The following is an 18,952-nucleotide window of genomic DNA, read 5'->3' as shown; positions in this document are numbered from 1 at the left end:
ATGCCTGGTCTGTCCCAGATGACCTTGAACTCAGACATGTCCCTGTCTTAATCTTCTGGGATTCATAGTCACTATGCCTCAAGATTTCCAAGCCACCTAGATCCAGGTCAGAAACTTGTATCTCCCAGCCTCCAGATTAGATCATAGGTGAGCCTTTCAATTCTGGATTGTAGTTCATTCCAGATATAGTCAAGTTGACAACCAGGAGCAGCCACTACACCATCCTTAATTTTCTCTCATCATTATTAGTTATTCAAGTGCACAAAAAGGTGACTGTCCATATAACTGGGGGGCAGGTGTGTGTGTGTAGAATCACCTTCCGGAAGAGGTCTGACCTCAAATAATTTTCTTCATTTATCTTTGGAATGAATCATGACTCACGTTAGGAATCAAATAATCCCTTCAGTTACAGCAAAGTTAGGCTTTCTGTCCTGTCCCAGCACATAGTTTTTTTCTTTTTTCTTTCTATTGATTTCCATTAAACAATTTCCTCTTTTCCAAACGTTATCTATTTCCTGGTCTTTACAATTCTACTTGGGACACACGTTTAACTCCAATTTCATCCCCTTCTCTGGAAATCATCTTCAGGACCGAGAGATTACCCCTTTCACGCTTTCCCAAACGGCCTGTGGCTGTTCACGCTTTCCCAAACGGCCTGTGGCCTGCTCCCCTCTTCCTAATAGTCTTAATACGTAGTACTTTCTAGTGAATTCCCCTGCTTTAAATATATGTATGTGTTTACTTGTGGCCTGCTCCCCTCTTCCTAATAGTCTTAATACGTAGTACTTTCTAGTGAACTCGCCTGCTTTAAATATATGTATGTGTTTACTCTACTATTGTAGAGATCGTCTAGGTTCCTTTTTGTACAATTAATTTTGCTTGATCATTTGTCAGTCTTAAAGGGGATGGAAGAGATATATGGCTCAATAGTTAAAAGAAAACGTACAGGTCTTGCGTTCAGTTCCCAAGAATCATGTCAGGTAGGTCACAATAACTCCACAATAAGTGGCCTCCAGCCAGGCAGTGGTGCTGCAAGCCTTTAATCCTAGCACTTGGAGGCAGAGGCAGGCGGATTTCTGAGTTCGAGGCCATCTTGGCCTACAGAGTGAGTTCCAGGACAGTTAGGGCTATACAAGAACCTCAAAAAAAACCAAAATAAATAAATAAATAAATAATAAATAAATAAAATAACTAAAAAAAAATCCTGGCCTCCAAGGGCATCTGCAATGGGCAGGCCGAATACAGAGTAGCGCGCGCGCAGCACGGGCACAGACGGAACACCGCCCACCCACCCCTCACCCCGCCCCCGTGGGAACCGCGCAGGCGTGGTAGGGCAGGCCAGGTCGCGCGGAGTCGCGCCCAAGCAACCGTAGACCGTGCGCGTGCGCGTGCGCGTGCGCGGGGCGGAGCGTGCGGCTCTTGGCGCGACCCTAGGTTTCACAGCCTCAGCTCGGGTGGTTGGATTTTCAGTACCTGCTCGGCGTGGAGAAGGACGGTCCCTGTCTGAGTTATGGATTTTGAAAATCTCTTTTCAAAACCCCCCAATCCGGCTCTCGGCAAAAACCCGGCCGCCGGCCCTAAAAAAAGGTAATTCACACGTTCTGGTCCTTTGCAGGGGCAACGCCTGGGCTCCGCCCCCTTGCTCCGTGAGCGGGCCAGCCTGGGCTGGCGCGTGGGCCGAGACCCGAGCGGAGAGGTCGCGAGGGGAAGTGGTGTGGAAGTCGGAGTAGGGACTGTGGGCGAGGGCAGCGGCCGGGCGGCGGGAGGAGGCCCGGCGTCTGTGGATCTGTCCCCGGGGCCGGTCGCTCCACTTGCACGTGCGCTTAACGTGTTTGCTGTCACTCAGCTCCGAGGCGGCTTTGCAGGCACCTCTGGTTCTCGAGAGTTGAAGGATACGTAGACTGCTCTGCCTGTGATCCTGAACCAGAAATCCCAGAACAAAGCAGCAAAATCATTTTGGCTTAGTTTTTCTGTTAAATTGGAAAAGCGTGTTGTTAATCTCATAGTTAGTGCAGAGTGCAGGATTTCTGTGCAGATACTGATTCACTTCTTAGTTTTTTGAGTTGATAGTGCCTTCAAACCCCATCTCTTCTAAAACCCTATTCTCTCTTTCCTCAGTGGAACCCTTCACGAGTTTTTTTCCACATTCATTAAGATACATTCCAGTGTTGGGCTGGGCTTGTTAATCTCTCAGCATTTGAAAGGCAGAGGCAGGCAGATCTTGGGAGTCTGGGACCAGCCTGGTCTAAATAGCAAGTTCCAAGCCAGTCTCAGCTACATAGTGGAAACGCTGTGTAAAGGGGAAAGGAATGTATGTATATGTTCACTGCTCAGGTTGGGTTACTTCGTTACATATGAATTCATCACCCAGCTTCTAAAGCAGAATTACACATGGAAATTAAGCCCTATTGATACTGTGAAGAAATGGACACTAATTACTTGCAAGTGATAACCTGCAAGAAAAATGAATTGAAATCTTTAACGTGTGTGAAAATGGAGTAAGTTTTTTTTTTTTTTAAATTAACAGTTTGAATATATATTAAACGATATATCCGTTTACTAAAGTTCGGCTGTATGTGTAAGAGATACTTGGATTGACCAAAAGATAGGTGAAGACTGGTCTGGAAGTAAGGTGTCTACTCCTATGCCTGCTTTTCACTTTGCCTTTAGGTCTTTTTCAAGGTTTTAGATTTCTGTATTTTTCTCTTAGTTTATCTTTTGATTTTGCCCATAGACTTCTTTCAGTGTTCTAAAACATGATTTTTTGGTTTAATTTATTTTTATTTTATATGTATGAATGTTTTGTCTGCACCTGGTGTATCCATTGTCCTTGGAAGCCAGAAGAAGAAACTAGTCTTGCCTGTGGTTGTTAGCCACCATAGAGGTGAAATCAAGCCAGGTCCTCTGGAAGAGCAGCCAGTGCCCTTAACTACTAAGCCATATCTCCAGCTTGAAACAGGGGTGACTTTGTTCGTGATAGGAATACTCATTTATTTAAAACAGCCTCTGTTGACAGAAGACACATTCCATGTGGATAAAAGAGTAAATGAATAAAGTACAGAAAAATACTCATGGTCATGAATTGTCTATTATTGAGGTGGACCGCAGATACATAGTATTTTAGATGATAAGGAAAGCCGTGGAGTAATGAAAACTTGATCGAGGAGTTAGGAAGTATTTGTGAAATAATAAGAATAGTGTTGTAAAGAAAATAGTTAAGGAAATGCCTTCCTGAAAGGTGGTTTTCGGGCTGGAGAGATGGTTCAGCCGTTAAGAGCACTGACTGCTCTTCTGGAGGTTCTGGGTTCAAACCCAGCAACCACATGGTGGTTCAATCCATAATGAGATCTGATGCCCTCTCCTGGGGTGTCTAAAGACAGTGACAGTGTACTTATATATAAAAAAATAAATACATCTTAAAAAAAAAAAAGAAAGGCAGTTTTCATGGTGGGTATCCAGGTAAATCAGGTGAATGGGAAGTTGGCTGTTTGGTTGTTAAGGGCAGGGACTTGGAGACTAGGATATTGGAATCAGCTATATAAGATGATATTAGAAGCCGGAGTATTGAAAGCTATCACAGAGAATCAAAGTGTAGAAAAAAGAAAAGTGAAGACTGGCTTCGTTGACAGTTTGAAAGATGAAGAGGCCAACCAGGGATTAAGAAGTAGCAACGGGGCATGGTGGCATGCTTTACCCCCAGGACTGGGGAGGCAGAAGCTCAGGAATTCCCTCACATACTCTATGCTTGGTCAGCCTCTCGTGCCTGAGTGCTTCATCTTCTTGTTTGGGTGTTTGTCTCCTAACCTCTGAAGGAGTCCTGCATCGTACCTGACAAACCTTCACTTTATACTCCTCTTCCATATCTTTTCTGTTTAGAAAACCCCAAATCTAACTCACGTGTTCCTTATATGTGTACCTGTATTAATTTTCTCCCAAGGATAGGAAGCTCTCAGAAAGCAAGAGGACAGTTTGTTCTTTTCCTTGTTGTTCCTTGTGACATGAGACCACAGCCTGAAGTGTGGTCAATATTTGGTATGTCTTAAGTGACTGGATTGAGGAATGACAGGTGATTTGTGTACAAGCTGCTGCTTCTGCTTCTTCTTCTTTTCTTTTCTCTTCTCTTCTCTTCTTTCTTTCTTTTTTTTTTTTTTTTTTTTTTTTTTTTTTTTGAGACAGGGTTTCTCTGTATAGCCCTGGCTGTCCTTGAACTCACTCTGTAGACCAGGCTGGCCTCAAACTCAGAAATCTGCCTGCCTCTGCCTCCCAAGTGCTGGGATTAAAGGTATGCATCACCACTGCCCGGCTACAAGTTACTTCTTTTTTGTTAGTTTGTTTTTTTGTTTTGGTCTTTTGGATTAGGTTTTTTTCAAGACAGTGTTTCTCTGTATAGCCCTGACTGTCCTGGAACTCCCTCTGTAGACCAAGCTGGCCTCAACTCAGAAATCCACCTGCCTCTGCTTCCCAGAGTGCTTGATTACAGGCGTGCACCACCAACTGGCTTACAAGTTACTACTTCTTTTTTTTTTTTTTTTTGGATTTGGTTTTTTCGAGACAGGGTTTCTCTGTGTAGCCCTGGCTGTCCTGGAACTCTCGCTGTAGACCAGGCTGGCCTTGAACTCAGAAATCCACCTGCCTCTGTCTCCCAGAGTGCTGGGATTACAGGTATGTGCCACTACCGCCCAGCTTACAAGTTACTTCTTAAACATTAAGATTGTATAATACAAAGTTTCAGTTTTACAGGTTAATTTACATACATATTAACATTTATTGGTCAACATTATCATTATTGTTATTTCGAGACAGTGTGTAGCCTGGCTGGCTTAGAACTTACTATACTATACTATACTATACTATACTATACTGCCCTGAAAGTCACAGAGATCCACTGACCTCTGCCTCCTGAGTGTTGAGATTACAGGACTGTACCATTATACCTAGCCTATATTGCTGTTTTTATTAATGTTGTTATTGTTATAGATTATTTAGAGTAGACTTCGAATTTCAGATTTAAGACAAACCCGAGCAATGAATTTTAATGCTGTGCAATAAACCCTTTGTGTTATTTGCTATTTTTGCTGCAGAGTTGATGAAATAGATGGTACTGAAGTTGAAGAAACACAGACAGAGAAAGTCAAATGGAAAGTAAAGCGGGACTATGAAAAAATTCCCAAGAAAGTAAGATTCAGCCGGCATGTTGAATAGACGGCTCTGGGTGAATATGAGAGCATGAAGGACCCTGTTTGTCTCACTGTATCAGCAGTCAGGACCAGTTACTTAAGTCAGGAAACTCAGTCATCTTTCAGTAACTTTCTTGCCCTCAACCATCAGATGGAGAATGTGCCCGTATTGTAACCAGATCAGTTTCCCTGTTCCTGAAATGGATTATAAACTCTTTTCAAAAAGTGTCTTTCCCGTCAACTTAGATGTAAAATTTAAGGTCTGATTCACTAACTCAACCTGCCTTAGTAATTAGTGATTGAAAACCCAGATTAGTGTGTTGAGGCTGCTGTACCAGGACACAGCATGGCAGTAAGAACAACACAAATACAGTATCCTGTAGTTCTTGGGCTGGAGTCGAGCTTGAGAGCAAGGTGTTGGCAAGGTTGTTCTTTCTGGGATGTGTGAGGAAAGATCTGTTCCAGACCCCTCGGGTGCTCTTTGGATTTCCTTGACTCTGGGAAACTTCCTGACCTTATCTGCCATGACCTGATTTCCAAATAGGCCATACTCCAAATGCTAAGGATTAAGATGTATGCATAAGAACTTAGAGTTGGGGCTGACTCGAGTTCAGTCCATCAGAAAATCAGTATCTGCTCCTCTTCCTTTGTAAAAATTTTTTGGGGAAGCTGTAAATGTTAACATATTTCATAAGAGTATGTTCATATTGGCAGTAAAACGTGTAAGGCACAAATTGGCTGTATAAAAAGATCCAGGGGGGATGACAGAGCTGGTACACCTTCATCTCCTGGGGAAGCCTCTGAGCTGCCACATACACACTGTCTTTGCATGTGTGGCAGCCATGAAAAAGAACTGAGGCTCACATCCAGAAACTGCACTTTATTATCCCACAGGGGTAGTCCCACAGGCCTCACTCCCTCATGCCTATAGTTCATAACCTCTGTACTATTCCCCAACAGTTGGGCAAGTAGCATCTTAAATCTTAACTTCCAAGAAGGTTATATGAAAAGTGGACACGCAGGTTATCCTCAGTCAGAGGTACTTGAACCCAGGCACTCCAGTCATTAATACTGGCTTATTATAATATGTAGGTTAGGACCAACTTCAGGTACTCAGGTAAGCATTGCAGGTCAAGACAAAGTATAACTGTCCTTCCTCCATGTTAGCCCTGACATGAGCAGTTCTAACTCATACACTGATCGCTTCCTTGTTCTTTACAGTCTTGCTGCTCGTGTGGTCATCCCTAAGGATGCAGTTTAAAATTCGTAAATCTAGTATGTGCTCCTTCACCTGAGTCCATCATTTGAACACAGGACATCCTATTGTAGGTAGGCACAGGGCTTGCTTTCATCCACAGCGCTCTCACTTCTTCCACTTGTGTCCTACACATGCACTCTGCATCGCCCTGGGAGAGGAGCTGCTGGCCCCTTGTGTGAGCAGTGTTGCCCTCGTGTTGATTCTTAACTGTGTTAGGAAGGAGTCATACTGGTTTTTATTCCCACACCATGGATGACAGAGACACTGTTGTTCCACTCGAGGAGAATGCCATGACATTCCAGTCGTGTTCCATTCGCAGCTGTTTTCAGAATCTTACTTCATTGAGGTTATCTATGGGGTTTTTGTTGTTGTTGTTGGTTTGTTTGTTTTCTTAATTTATAGTTCTTATAGGAGTAGCTTTTAGTCATCATTCTTGTATATTATGTGTTGGCAAATGCCTGCTTACTTGAGCGTTCCATTAAGTGATATTTTTTATAATTGTCACTATTTTAAAGTAATTGGCTTTGAGAATATGTTCTTATATATTTAGTCCTTTGTGTATTGATGAACCTAATGTTTTTAAAGATTTTTTTTAATGTATATGAATACACTGTAGTTGTACAAATGGTTGTGAGCCATCATATATCATGTGGTTGCTGGGAATTGAACTCAGGACCTCTGCTTGCTCTGGCCCAAAGATTTATTTATTGTTATATGTAAGTACACAGTAGCTGTCTTCAGACACACTAGAAGAGGGCATCAGATCTCATCATGGATGGTTGTGAGCTGCCATGCAGTTGCTGGGATTTGAACTCAGGACCTTTGGAAGAGCAGTCAGTGCTCTTAACCACTGAGCCATCTCTCCAGCCCTAACCCATTTTCTTTTTTTTTTTTTGTTTGTTTTTGTTTTTGTTTTTGTTTTTTCAAGACAGGGTTTCTCTGTATAGCCCTGGCTGTCCTGGAACTTACTCTGTAGACCAGGCTGGCCTCAAACTCAGAAATCTGCTTACCTCTGTCTCCCAAGTGCTAGGATTAAAGGCGAATGCCACCACTGCCTGGCTCTGAGTCTATTTTCTTACATTAACTTCTAAAGCTTTATTTTGCCTTTTCACATTGAAATTTATAATCTTTATGGTGTGCAAGCAATCCATCTCTCCATTTATTTTGTTATTATCTTACCTAATTGTTCTAGGACTTATCAGTAAGGGGCTGTCTTGTCCCTGTGGGTTTACATTGTTACTCTTGTTAAAATCAAGTGTTTATATTCAGTCTTCTCAACTTTTTGTTTTGTCCTCTGAATTATTTTTTCCCAGCAAGTCCTGGTACCTTTGTTTATTTCTTCTTTAAAGCATCTTGTTTATCTTTTTTTCCTTATGCTTGTTTGTTTATTTTGGTTTTTCAAGACCAGTTTCTCTGTGTAGCCCTGAATATTCTGGAACTCTTTCCGTAGACCAGCTGGCCTCAAATTCAGGAACCTACCTGTCTCTGCCTCTCAAGTACTGTGATTGAAGATGTGCACCACCACACCACCCAGTTTGTCTTGGCTTTTCTTATATATAGGTCTGACTATATAAATTTAAAATTAATTTGTAGGGTACCATATAAAGTCCTGGTAGGCTTTTCATTGGGAATATGTAAAATTTATAGATTATTTAGAGGAGAATTAGAATCTTTAGAATATTGTAAAGTCTTTGTCGTAATCTTTCTAAGCATTCTATGTGTGTGATTATTGGCAGGAGCTCATGTGTGTGGAATTGTGTCTGTGTATCTGTATGCATCTATGAAAGCACCAGAGGACAGCTTTGGGTGTTGTTCACCAGGCATTATTCACCCTTGTTTTGTGGTGTGTATGTGTGTGTTTATTTAAGTATTTATTGAGACAGGGTCTCTCACCTGGAACTCACCAAGTGAGCTAATCTTGCTATCAGGTGAGCCCCACGGATCCTCCTATCTCTTATGTCCTGCTTTTTTCATAAGGTGGGTTCTGCAGCTTCAACTCAGGTCCTGCATTTGTAAAATAAGCTATTTGCTTACAGAACCCTCAAGTGCCCCGTAGTTTTTCTTTGTGAAGTCTTAGATCTTAGCATACCTCTTTGCCCATTAAATAAATTAAGAGACTAAAACCATAGTCTGCTGATAGGAGTAGGTCAACTTCTTTGTAAATCATTTTAGTGAATCTTGATGACTTTGTAGTCTCGTCACAAGTAATCACAGCAGAAACAGCTTATAAACGAATGGGCACGCTGGTTTCCAGCGAAACTTACTTTATAAAGCCAGGTGGCTAAAGAAGAAAGGCTGCAGTGGCAGCTTGAGGGTTGGGGTGGGAGGATTGCTGTGAGTTTTATACAGGGTGGGCTGTATAGCAAGAGCCCGTCTTGGGTAAATGAAAAAACAAAACAACAAAACAACTTTATGTCTAAAATGCATTATATGTATTTATCATAATTATAAAATTGATATACCCTTGTTGCTGAGGACAGACATCTGAATAACCAAAGTTTGTAAAAATATTTTTAAGACAGGATTTGTGTAGCTCAGACTGGCCTTGAGCTATATAATTGAGACACTCCTTGAACTTTGGATCTTCCTGCCTTCCCTCATGCTGAGATATTATAGACATGTAAATACATTTATGCAGATTCAGTCCTTCTTCAAATTATTATTAAAGGCAAATATGTCACTATAGTTTGTTTTAAGTTTTGTTTTCTGTGTGTGTACACATACATGTACATGCATGTGTATACATACATGTGAATGCATGTGCATACATGCATGTACATGCCAGATGTTGATGCTGGGTGTCTTCCTTGATTGTCTACTTTGAGACAGGTCTCTCTCTGAACCTTGAGCTCACTGATGCACTTGATGCACTATCCAGTGAACTCCAAGGATCTGTCTTTCTCCAGTCACCTAGTTCTGTCTTCTATGAGCCCACCACACCCAGCTTTTACATGGATGCTAGGGGTCTAAACTTGCGTCCTCATGCCTGCATAGGAGACACTTGATGACTGAGCCATCTTCCTTGGCCTCCTTGTGGTTGATTGGTTGGTTGGTTGGTTGGTTTTTGTGTATGTGTTTTAACATTTACACTAATTTTTTAATTGTGTGCATGTGTGTGTACACTTGAGTGCTGGTTTGCCTTTCAAGACTAGAAGCATCAGATTCTTCTGGAGCTAGATTTACAGGTGTGAGCTGTTAGACATGGGACTGGGAACCAAACCTGGGTCCGTTGGAAGAGTAGTACTATGCGCTCCTAACCACTGAATCATTTCTCTAGCCCATTGTCAATTTTGCAAAAACTTAAGGTGTTTGAAGAAGCATGTAGAGAATGTTGTATGAAACCCATGTATCCTTCATACAAATTCAATAATGGCCAATTAATGGCCATTATTCCTTGTACATCTTAAGTTTTGAAATTTCAATTTCATCTTTTCTTAGTTTAAGCACCTTGGAAATGCTGCAGCATCACCAAAGAGTTTGCCACATAAAAAGTCAAGAAGCAAGGACTACGACCCATACAGTGATGGTGAGACATGCAGTCAGGAATCAGAAGATAACTTTGACAAAGAGCTTCAACAGTATATACAAGCCAAAGAAATGGCAAGTGCAGCCCAGCCCTCACTGCTTCCTGAGGAATCTGTGAAAAAAGCAGGAGCAGAAGTTCCCCAACAGAGTAAGCACCAAGCTGTTCGTCTTGGTTGTTGGACGTTGTCACGGTTACCTGTATTTGGACGAATGTTTTATCACCTGCTCTTTATCTTATGATGAGAAGGTGACTTCTGTTGTTCTTATGTCAGATACGAGCTCGCTTGATGTGAGACATAACCCAAGACTTGGTTGCTTGACATATAAATGCTTATTTTGTAGGAGGCACTAGGTACCTGCTAGTGAATTATTAAAGGCTGTGTCTCTATCAGAAGTCATGTCAGTGGTGATTCTAATTTTATCAGTCAGTTGCTAATATCTTCAAAATATTGTGGTCTGTGGCTGGCAAGATTGATTTAGTTAATTTTGCTTTTGTCTCTCATCCAACACTTCTCAAAACCAATGTATTTCCAGTTGGGATGCTGGAATTCTCTTTTTGCCTCATAATAGCGAAGCCCCTGGCAGGCCGGGGCAGCGCTGTCACGCCAGCTTCCCTCCACTGAGCTCAGCAGTTCCCTGCCCTGGTACAAGGCATGTTACTCAGGGTTAAACTGATGTCGTACCTTTATGCTGTTTTAAAAAAATGAACTTGCTTGTTTCTAGCTGCCAAACAAAAAAACAAAAAATCTAAAGCTGGTCACAAGAAAGTTAAACAGAAGAAAATGAAGCGAAAGTGGCCTGGCACTGGAAACAAAGGGTCAAGTGCCTTGCTGAAGAGCAGTGGCTCCCAAGAACAGGTAGGAGGATGCCTCCAGGGTGCTTATTTTCACTTGAGCTTCAGGAAGTGCTCAGTGATGTGGGGAGGCAGGCACATCTAGCCTAGGGTTCTCTAGAGACCTGTACAATGCCGCTGACTCTGTTCGACCACTGCTTCCTCCCTCTTGGCAACTGCTGCAGCACCCATTTTCAGCCTCTGTGCTTTCCCTGTTGGCCCAAAATACAAGTGCACCAGCTCTTTGGTCTGTGTTAGGCCGTCACTATCTGTAGAAAACTGGGAGGCAGAGGGAACCAGCCTTGGGGACCATTGAAAGACCACACAGTCCTACACAGTTTCTATAATGCAGTACAGCCTTTGGGCTGATTACTTCTGGATGTTAAAACAGCTGTTTCTGAGCTTTAGCCTTACCAAGTCTCACAGTCCTGCTCCTGGTACTTTGCTTTGTAATTGTCCTTCCATAATCATATGTACTGCAGAATAGGGCAGTAAGTGACTTCTCTAGACTCTGAGTTTCTGACCACTTTTAAACTGAATGGCAAGCTTTTTATTCAGCTTGGGCACAGGGTCAGTAGTTTGGAGAGGTTAAAATATTAGAAATACCAAGTGGTAGCTGAGCATGTGAACGCCTTGCAGTCCAACCTCTTAGGAATGGAAGTAGGGGTTCAAGACTCCTGGGTAACAGTGAGATCTCATATCAGAAAGGGTGGGGAATACCAAATATTAAAGATGAAATAAACGTCTGTAAAAGCAGTCCCTTTTCCCATGTTTTACAAATAGGGAATCTGATCAGAGTCCCACATAGAGCCAAGCCAGGGCTGAACTTTGTTTCATAACCTCTCTTCTGTGACTTGATATTGACTTGAGTGATCACACAGGACAGCCCTTATATATGAAAAGCAAATTCTAACCCTGTCTTAGACTCTTAGAGCAGAATCATTTAAAACCAAAGATTTGAGCTAAGATACACTTATGATTTTTATGGTCTTAATAAATTAATAACTTGAAATTCTTGCAAAGCAGGTGATTAGGAGGTGTATTAGCTCCTTAATTGCACATACCATATCGCTAAAACCATATTTATTACTTAGGCATGCAGAAGTTCTAAGCTCTGTCACAAGTTAACACATTAAAAATAGTTTTTATTTCTAAAGTGCTAAAATAGATTTTAAGATTCTTATTTCTTTTTTAAATACCAAACTGTGCAAATGTATCGTTGGAGTTAGAGATCTTCCACTGCTTCTTGTTAATTATGATTCTCAGCTTTGTTTCCATAATTCTGAAGCTCTTTTATATTTTATATTTCTTTTGATCACAAGTAATATATTTTCATTTGTTTTTAGTTTTAATATATTTCATATTTTTAGTTTTCTTGTATTCATTTTTACCAAATAAGGGTAAAATACAATAAGATAATCAAGTTTTATCAATAGTATTCAATTGTTGAATGCTATTGAAACTGGTGAACATTCATTTTATAAACTGTATACCAAAGTTGAACTCTTGAAGGCCCTTTTAGAAAAGACCCCTTTTGAGCCAGGGTCTTGCTGCATAGCCCAGGATGGCCTTGAACTTGAACCCGGCTTCAGCCTTGGGATGCTGAGACGATGCATTGGTCACCATGCAAAGCTAGCAGAGAGACATTCTAGTGGAGTAAAAGTAGTTTAAAACAGTTTTGTAAAACAAAGTGAAATACCTAATTTTCCTTGTCTCTTGTTTTTCTTTTTGTATTCTAGGCTGCTGAACCTGAAGAGAAGCAGCCACGTGTGAGGATGAGTCAGGGCTTTATCAACCAGCACACGGTGGAACGCAAAGGGAAGCAAGTGTGCAAATACTTCCTTGAAAGGAAGTGTATTAAGGTATGAGAGTGTGTAAGCAAAAATACACTACAGTGCAGTCATGGCAGGAGCGCTCTCCAACTGCTATCCGTGTGACAGTCTTAAAACATACCTGGGAGTTTTAAAAACTCTTTTGCTCCTGGAAAAAGCTTAGTTTGAACATTAGTGAAGTGCTTTATGTTTTTAAAGGTAATTTATTAAAGATGCTTTACATTAAAAATGTTTTAAGAATTTTTAGAAGGTCAGCAGGCTGAGTCAGGTGCGTAGATACTAGCTAGTTAGGATTCTTTTTTTTTTTTTAATATTTATTTATTTATTATATGTAAGTATACTGTAGCTGTCTTCAGATGCCAGAAGAAGGTGTCATATCTTTTTATGGATGGTTGTGAGCCACCATGTGGATGCTGGGATTTGAACTCATGACCTTTGGAAGAGCAGCCAGTGCTCCCACCCGCTGAGCCATCTCTCCAGCCCGCTAGTTAGGATTCTTACTGGGCTTTCTTGATCATTTGAAGTTTAGTAAGAGTTAAGTGTTGGTTCCTGCGTTGATTTCTGTGCTCGCTCGAATGTCCTGTCTGCTCCCTGCGTTGCGGCTGCCGCTGCTCACCGTGCCCACATGTGCGCACCCCGGGCACCGCGCCACGGGGACGCGGTGGAACCGTGAACCGCAATATGAGACACGCTAGACCAGATAGCTCCACGTGGGCTTTATTTAAGACGGGGAAGGGGTAGCGTGCAGGAAGGAAAGGGGGAAGAGAGAGAGAGAGAGAGAGAGAGAGAGAGAGAGAGAGAGAGAGAGAGAGAGAATGAATAGAGAGTGGAGGCCGGTCATGACCACGTGGAGGGTGGGGAAGAGCCCCGGGGGCAGAGAGGTGAGAGAGGAGAGTATGGGAGAGCGGAGAGCCAAGAGAGAGAGGAGGAGCAAGTAGCCCCTCTTATAGTGGGCCAGATCTCTGGGGCGGGGCATACCTGGCTATTGCCAGGTAGGTGTGGGGTGGAGCTTAGACAAAACCCCAACATTAAGTGGCAAAGGTCTAATTGTGAGACATAACTTGTTCTTCTTATACCCAGGGAGACCAGTGTAAGTTTGATCATGATGCAGAGATAGAGAAGAAAAAGGAAATGTGTAAGTATTATGTACAAGGATATTGTACCAAAGGAGAGAACTGCCTGTATTTACATAATATCCTTTATCACAAGATTCCCTGCACTCTTCATACAACATGAAAGATAGAGATTTTAATAAACTATAGTTGTTGCTGTAACAAAGGTGTTCTGTTTAAGCCCAACTTGGTGTCAGAATGATTATATTGTATATGCTTTCAAACGGACCTTTCAGAAAAATCTCTTAAGTATAGTCTGTTCTGCTCTTGATGGGTGGTGGAAGTCCCAGAAAAATAATGTTATTTCTGCTGTGATAGTATCTAATTGAGTCTGTATTTGTATAGAAAAGTAGAGATGTTTTATAGAGGTTCCCTTAACCTGAAGGTAGCCTTAGTTCTAATGGCCAGACTTATGAAATCATGAAATACAAGCATTTATAGTAATAACACCATCGATCACACAGAAGTTGTTTCTTTTTAGTCACACACCATAGAAATCTCTGGTTTAACTTAGCATTTCCTAGATAATAATGTGGTATGAATTGGTTCTTCTTTAACAAACCTAATACATAAAAGATCCACATTTGTAAAACCTGCTGCTGTCATTGAGTTAACGTTACCCATTCTCAAAGGACATTTTAAATAACCATGTCTCAAGGTAATTAAAATACATTTCTTTCATCTGTGAGTGAAACTTAACTTTGGCCCATAGAGACTATATATGACAGAGAAAAGATTATCTTTTTGAGATGAGATTTGTCTCATATTTTAAATAGAAAATTCAGTGATAATACTGGTAGGAAAGATTTAGAGGAGCTGGGCAGTGATGGCGCATGCCTGTAGTCCCAGCACTCTGGGAGGCAGAGGCAGGCAGATTTCTGAGTTCGAGGCTAGCTTGGTCTACAGAGTGAGTTCCAGGATAGCCAGGGCTATACAGAGAAACCCTGTCTCAAAAAAACCAATCCAAAAAACCAAAAAAAAAAAAAAAAAAAAGATTTAGAGGAAGTGGTTATTAAATTAATAGTGAATCATTTCAGTTGAATACAATTATTGTTTTCCTTGACACTGTGCTACATGAATACCCTTGCAAGTTTTATCACACAGGAACAAAATGTTATCAGGGTGATCACTGTAATTTTTCTCATGCCCCGCTGACTGCTGAAACACAAGAACTACTGGCTAAAGTAAGTACGGTGGTAATCTTGTTTTTCTTTTTAAAAAGAGTGTATTTGGATGGAGGATGACATTTGAAAAGATACTTTTCTTTAAGAAGAGAGCCTTGTGGGCTAATGATAATTTTAGTTTGCTTAGGTTGGAAGTTATTTATTCTTTTATTGTCACTGAAAGAAAGGTTAATATTCATTGATAGTATGAATTAGAATGGTTTTAAACTCAATATAATCAGCAATTTAAAATTTTATTTACTTATTATGTGTGTGTATGCAGGCTGAGGCAGTCAGGAGAGACTTTGGGGAGTTCCTTCTCTGCTCATGCGGGTCCTAGGATCAAGCTCAGAATGTTGGGCTGTGCGGCGACTGCTTTTACTCATTGAGCCATCCCTTCACTCTAGTTAGCAACTTTTAATACCTATTTTAAATCAAGACAAAGGAAATGGAGACAGACGTGAAATCAGAAGTCATGACTGACAGACATTTTAGTTATGTTGAAGACTGGTTAGATATCTTGTCTTCAGAAGTTCTTAGTCTATGAGAAAGGTTATTGTGAAGTTATAGTTATTGACATTCTATTTCCATAGATTAGTTGAGAGTAGTGTCTCTAAAATTAGATTTAAGTAAATGTGAAAAAAAACTTTCTGAAGCCACCTGTGGCCAAAGCTCCTTGAGCATAGACAAATATGAGAAAGTCTGAGGTACATCTTCACAGGTGCTTCATCTCTAAAGAGGGAAGGTCCGTGGAGCCACAAATCATACCAGATACTTACTTATGGGAAATTTGTTTTTTTATTTCTTTTTATAATACCAAATACTGTTAGGTTGGATGTTATTAGAACCAGTTGAGAAGTACAAGATAGGACAGTGTACCCAGTAGGTATTAGTGAATAAAAATCACATAGGATTTTATATATATATTTTTTCTCTATTAGGTTTTGGATACTGATAAGAAGTCATATAACTAGATTAAAAAGGTAAAAGTGATGCTACTTTTTTTTTTATTCATTGAATCATCTCTTGAAATTGGGATAAAAACCTTAATAGAGGTTTTCCTGTCTTTGAATTAAACTATTTTTCTCTTCTTTCCTTAATAAAAATATGTGCATGTGTTGCTTCTCTGTCGGGGTTTGCCTGCTACATGTGTGTTTTCTTTTGAGGGGGGAGGTTGCCTGCCATGTGGTGTGTGTGTGTGTGTGTGATTCTCTTTCTGTAGTTCTGTCTGTCTGTCTGATTTTTGAGATAGGATCTCTCTTTGGAGTGCTGGTTGTGTGGGACTTGGTGGCCTTGTGCTCACAGAGATCCACCTGGTTCTGCCGTTTGAGTGCTAGGATTAAAGATATGCAATATCACAGCTACCCTTATGTAATACTTCATTCTGTGACTGTGTTTAATTAGGTGTCAGTACTGGAGATTTAGATAAGTTTTACTTTTTTCAATGCACATTGCTACTGTAATTCTTTATAAATGTTTCTTGGTATAAATTTGCAGCAGTTACTCAGGGTCTGTACCAGGGAGTAGACCTGTTTTGTAACACTTTACATCCCTGTAAGCTATAGAATTTCTGTTCCAACTTTTTTTTTTCCTTAAGGAATGTAGTCAACTCCACTCTGCAACACTTAGTAATTTTTTTTATTATAATTTTTAATTTTATTTTCTATATTTTATATTTACATTCCAAATGATTTTTCCCTTTCCCGGTTCCCCCCTCCCCATAAGTTCCCTAAGCCCTCTTCCCTCCGCCCATTCTCTTATCAACCCCCTCCTACTTCTCTGTCCTGGTATTCCCCTACAATGCTGGAACAAGCCTTTTCAGGATCCGGGACCTCTCCTTCCTTCTTCTTGGGAGTCATGTGATATGTGAATTGTGTCTTGGGTACTCAGAGCTTCTGAGCTAATATCCAACCGTGTTAATACTTTGTACTTGACTTTTCTCCTAACTTAGTGGATGTAAAAATGGTGTCTTATGGCTTATTTGAAGGAAATGCAGCATCTTGGGCTTACGGGCCCTCCAATTTCCTTGTTAGTGTAATAGTGTTTACTTTCTTTTGCCAAGGTTTTTATTCACCTGGTTGTCTGTTTGCATTGCTTTTATATATTCCTCATATTCCTTTGTGTTTTCCCATTTTGTAGGCTGTCTTTTTTTGAGGGGGGGTCAGGGTCTTACCAAGCATTATTCTTTTTCTGTGTTGGTTTGAGTATTCAGGATCTCTTAGATTCTATAAATTAATTTTTAGGGCACTTCTCCTCTCCCTCCCCCAGTAGTAATGTCAGTGATTTCATTGAATATGTGGATTACTTTAGTAGTGACAGTCTAACAATATTGTCTTCATATCTGTGAGCTTTGTGTTGTTTATAATGTGCATAAGTGTTTTCCTTGAATGTCTGTCTGTACCACAGGCAGACCTGATGCCTGCAGAGGGCAGAGGAGGATGTTGGATCCTCTGGAACTGGAGTTACATGTGGTTGTGAGCTGCAGTGTTGGTGGTAGGAAGCTAGCCTGGGTCTTCAGTCTAGAACAAGGATTTTTCATTGTTGAACCAACTCACCAGCCTCCATATCTGTTTTCAATGTACTCATAAAGGAGTTGTTATATTTCAATTCAACTCTATTGTTGTTAATATAGTCTTTTTATTTATTTATTTATTTTTTGCCTTTTTGGTTGAGACAGGGACTTTTTATGTAGTTCTAGCTGTCCTGGTACTTGCTGTGTAGACTGGGCTAGCCTAGAACTCATATAGACCCTCTGCTTTTGCCCCTGAGTATAGGGATTAAAGGCTCAATGTAGTTTTGGGTTTGTTTGTTCTTTATGTCATCTTATCTTTGTGTTTTCTGGATTTATGTTGGATCTAGCTTTAGATTTTGTATTTCAATTCAAGGTGTTCCTTCCATTTTCCCCAAGAAGAATATTTAACTCATTTTGGATTTTGTTTTTGTCTGTTACATGGATGTTTCTGAGGGGTGGAGGTGATTAAGTTGGTAATTTTCACATGCTGATGTGTTTATTTTCTTCTGCAGCGTGTAGAGGACAAATCTATTCCTGTTCAGGACTTTTGAAGACTGGTGATTTGGAATAGTTCATAAGGTTCCTCGGTTAATCTGCCTTCCTGTGTCGTTGTGATCATGTGCAGCTTCCGTTGGACATGCACAGTGGTGGATCTAGTGCTCAGCCAAAGGCTGGTTCTGCCCTGGGCGGGAGAGGGGCACATGCATGTTGCCTGGAGATCAGCGCTGTGCTGTGCTGTGCTAGGTTACAGAAGCCTCCTCCAGTCGTTCGAGGAGCACAAAAGGTTACAATCGAGCAAGCACAAAATAGGCAAAGAGAGGTTAAGTGAGGATGGGAGAAATATCAGGAAGAATCATGAGAGCTGCCAGGGGACATTGGGTAATAAATACATCACACCTCTACATGTCATTAAATACTATGCACAGTGTTTTTATCAATAATTCATAGTTCCACTTTATGGTTTAGCATAGAATGTGGTTCTATGATCCAAGAGGATATTTATTTCTAATTATTACTGTTATAAATAAAGTGGGATGATATCTCTTGCTATGGTGTTTTCATACTTGATTCTCTTAACCCTTGGGTTGTTAAAATATAAGAGTGCTTACCTTGGGCTGGTAAGAGGTATGTTCAGTGGGTAAAAGTGGTTGCTGTGCAAGTTTGACAGCCAGTTTGATCCCCAGACGCCATGGTAAAGGGGGAAACTAGCTTCAGAAAGTTATCCTCTGACTTCCACATGTATGTCATTGCACATGTTTGCCTGTACTCACATGTATCGTGTTTGTGTGCAACAAATATACAAATAATATTTTTATAATAAATAAGTTAACCTTTAATATGTAGCAGTTTTCCTTCACAATTTCATTTTTATAACATATTTTGCTTTTGTCATAACAATAAGAGCGCACAGTGTGCAGCCAAATAAAATATTTCTAAATATTGTCTATTTTTCATTTTTTTCTGTGTGTTGTTGAACATACACTCAGACCTTTATTCTCATCCTAATTGTGGCCTTGATTGTCAAGGTCACAATTGTCTTC

The 18,952-nt window shown here is 40.6% G+C and overlaps 1 protein-coding gene across 1 annotated transcript; it reads left to right on the top strand.

The window, feature by feature from the left end:
• The first annotated feature begins 1,402 nt into the window (after positions 1 to 1,402).
• Zc3h8 (zinc finger CCCH-type containing 8) lies at positions 1,403 to 18,748 on the top strand. The gene is made up of 9 exons (XM_052183582.1): positions 1,403 to 1,587; positions 5,082 to 5,175; positions 9,874 to 10,108; positions 10,684 to 10,817; positions 12,532 to 12,654; positions 13,705 to 13,818; positions 14,813 to 14,920; positions 15,841 to 15,882; positions 17,924 to 18,748. Exons 1-8 carry the CDS (start codon positions 1,511 to 1,513, stop codon positions 15,871 to 15,873), a joined length of 918 nt encoding a protein of 305 aa, XP_052039542.1. The 5' UTR covers positions 1,403 to 1,510; the 3' UTR covers positions 15,874 to 15,882; positions 17,924 to 18,748.
• The last annotated feature ends 204 nt before the right edge of the window (positions 18,749 to 18,952 follow it).

This window comes from Apodemus sylvaticus, chromosome 5 (genome assembly GCF_947179515.1).
Source record: "Apodemus sylvaticus chromosome 5, mApoSyl1.1, whole genome shotgun sequence".
Taxonomy (NCBI): Eukaryota; Metazoa; Chordata; class Mammalia; order Rodentia; family Muridae; genus Apodemus; species Apodemus sylvaticus.
This window is presented reverse-complemented; position numbering and strand designations above follow the sequence as displayed.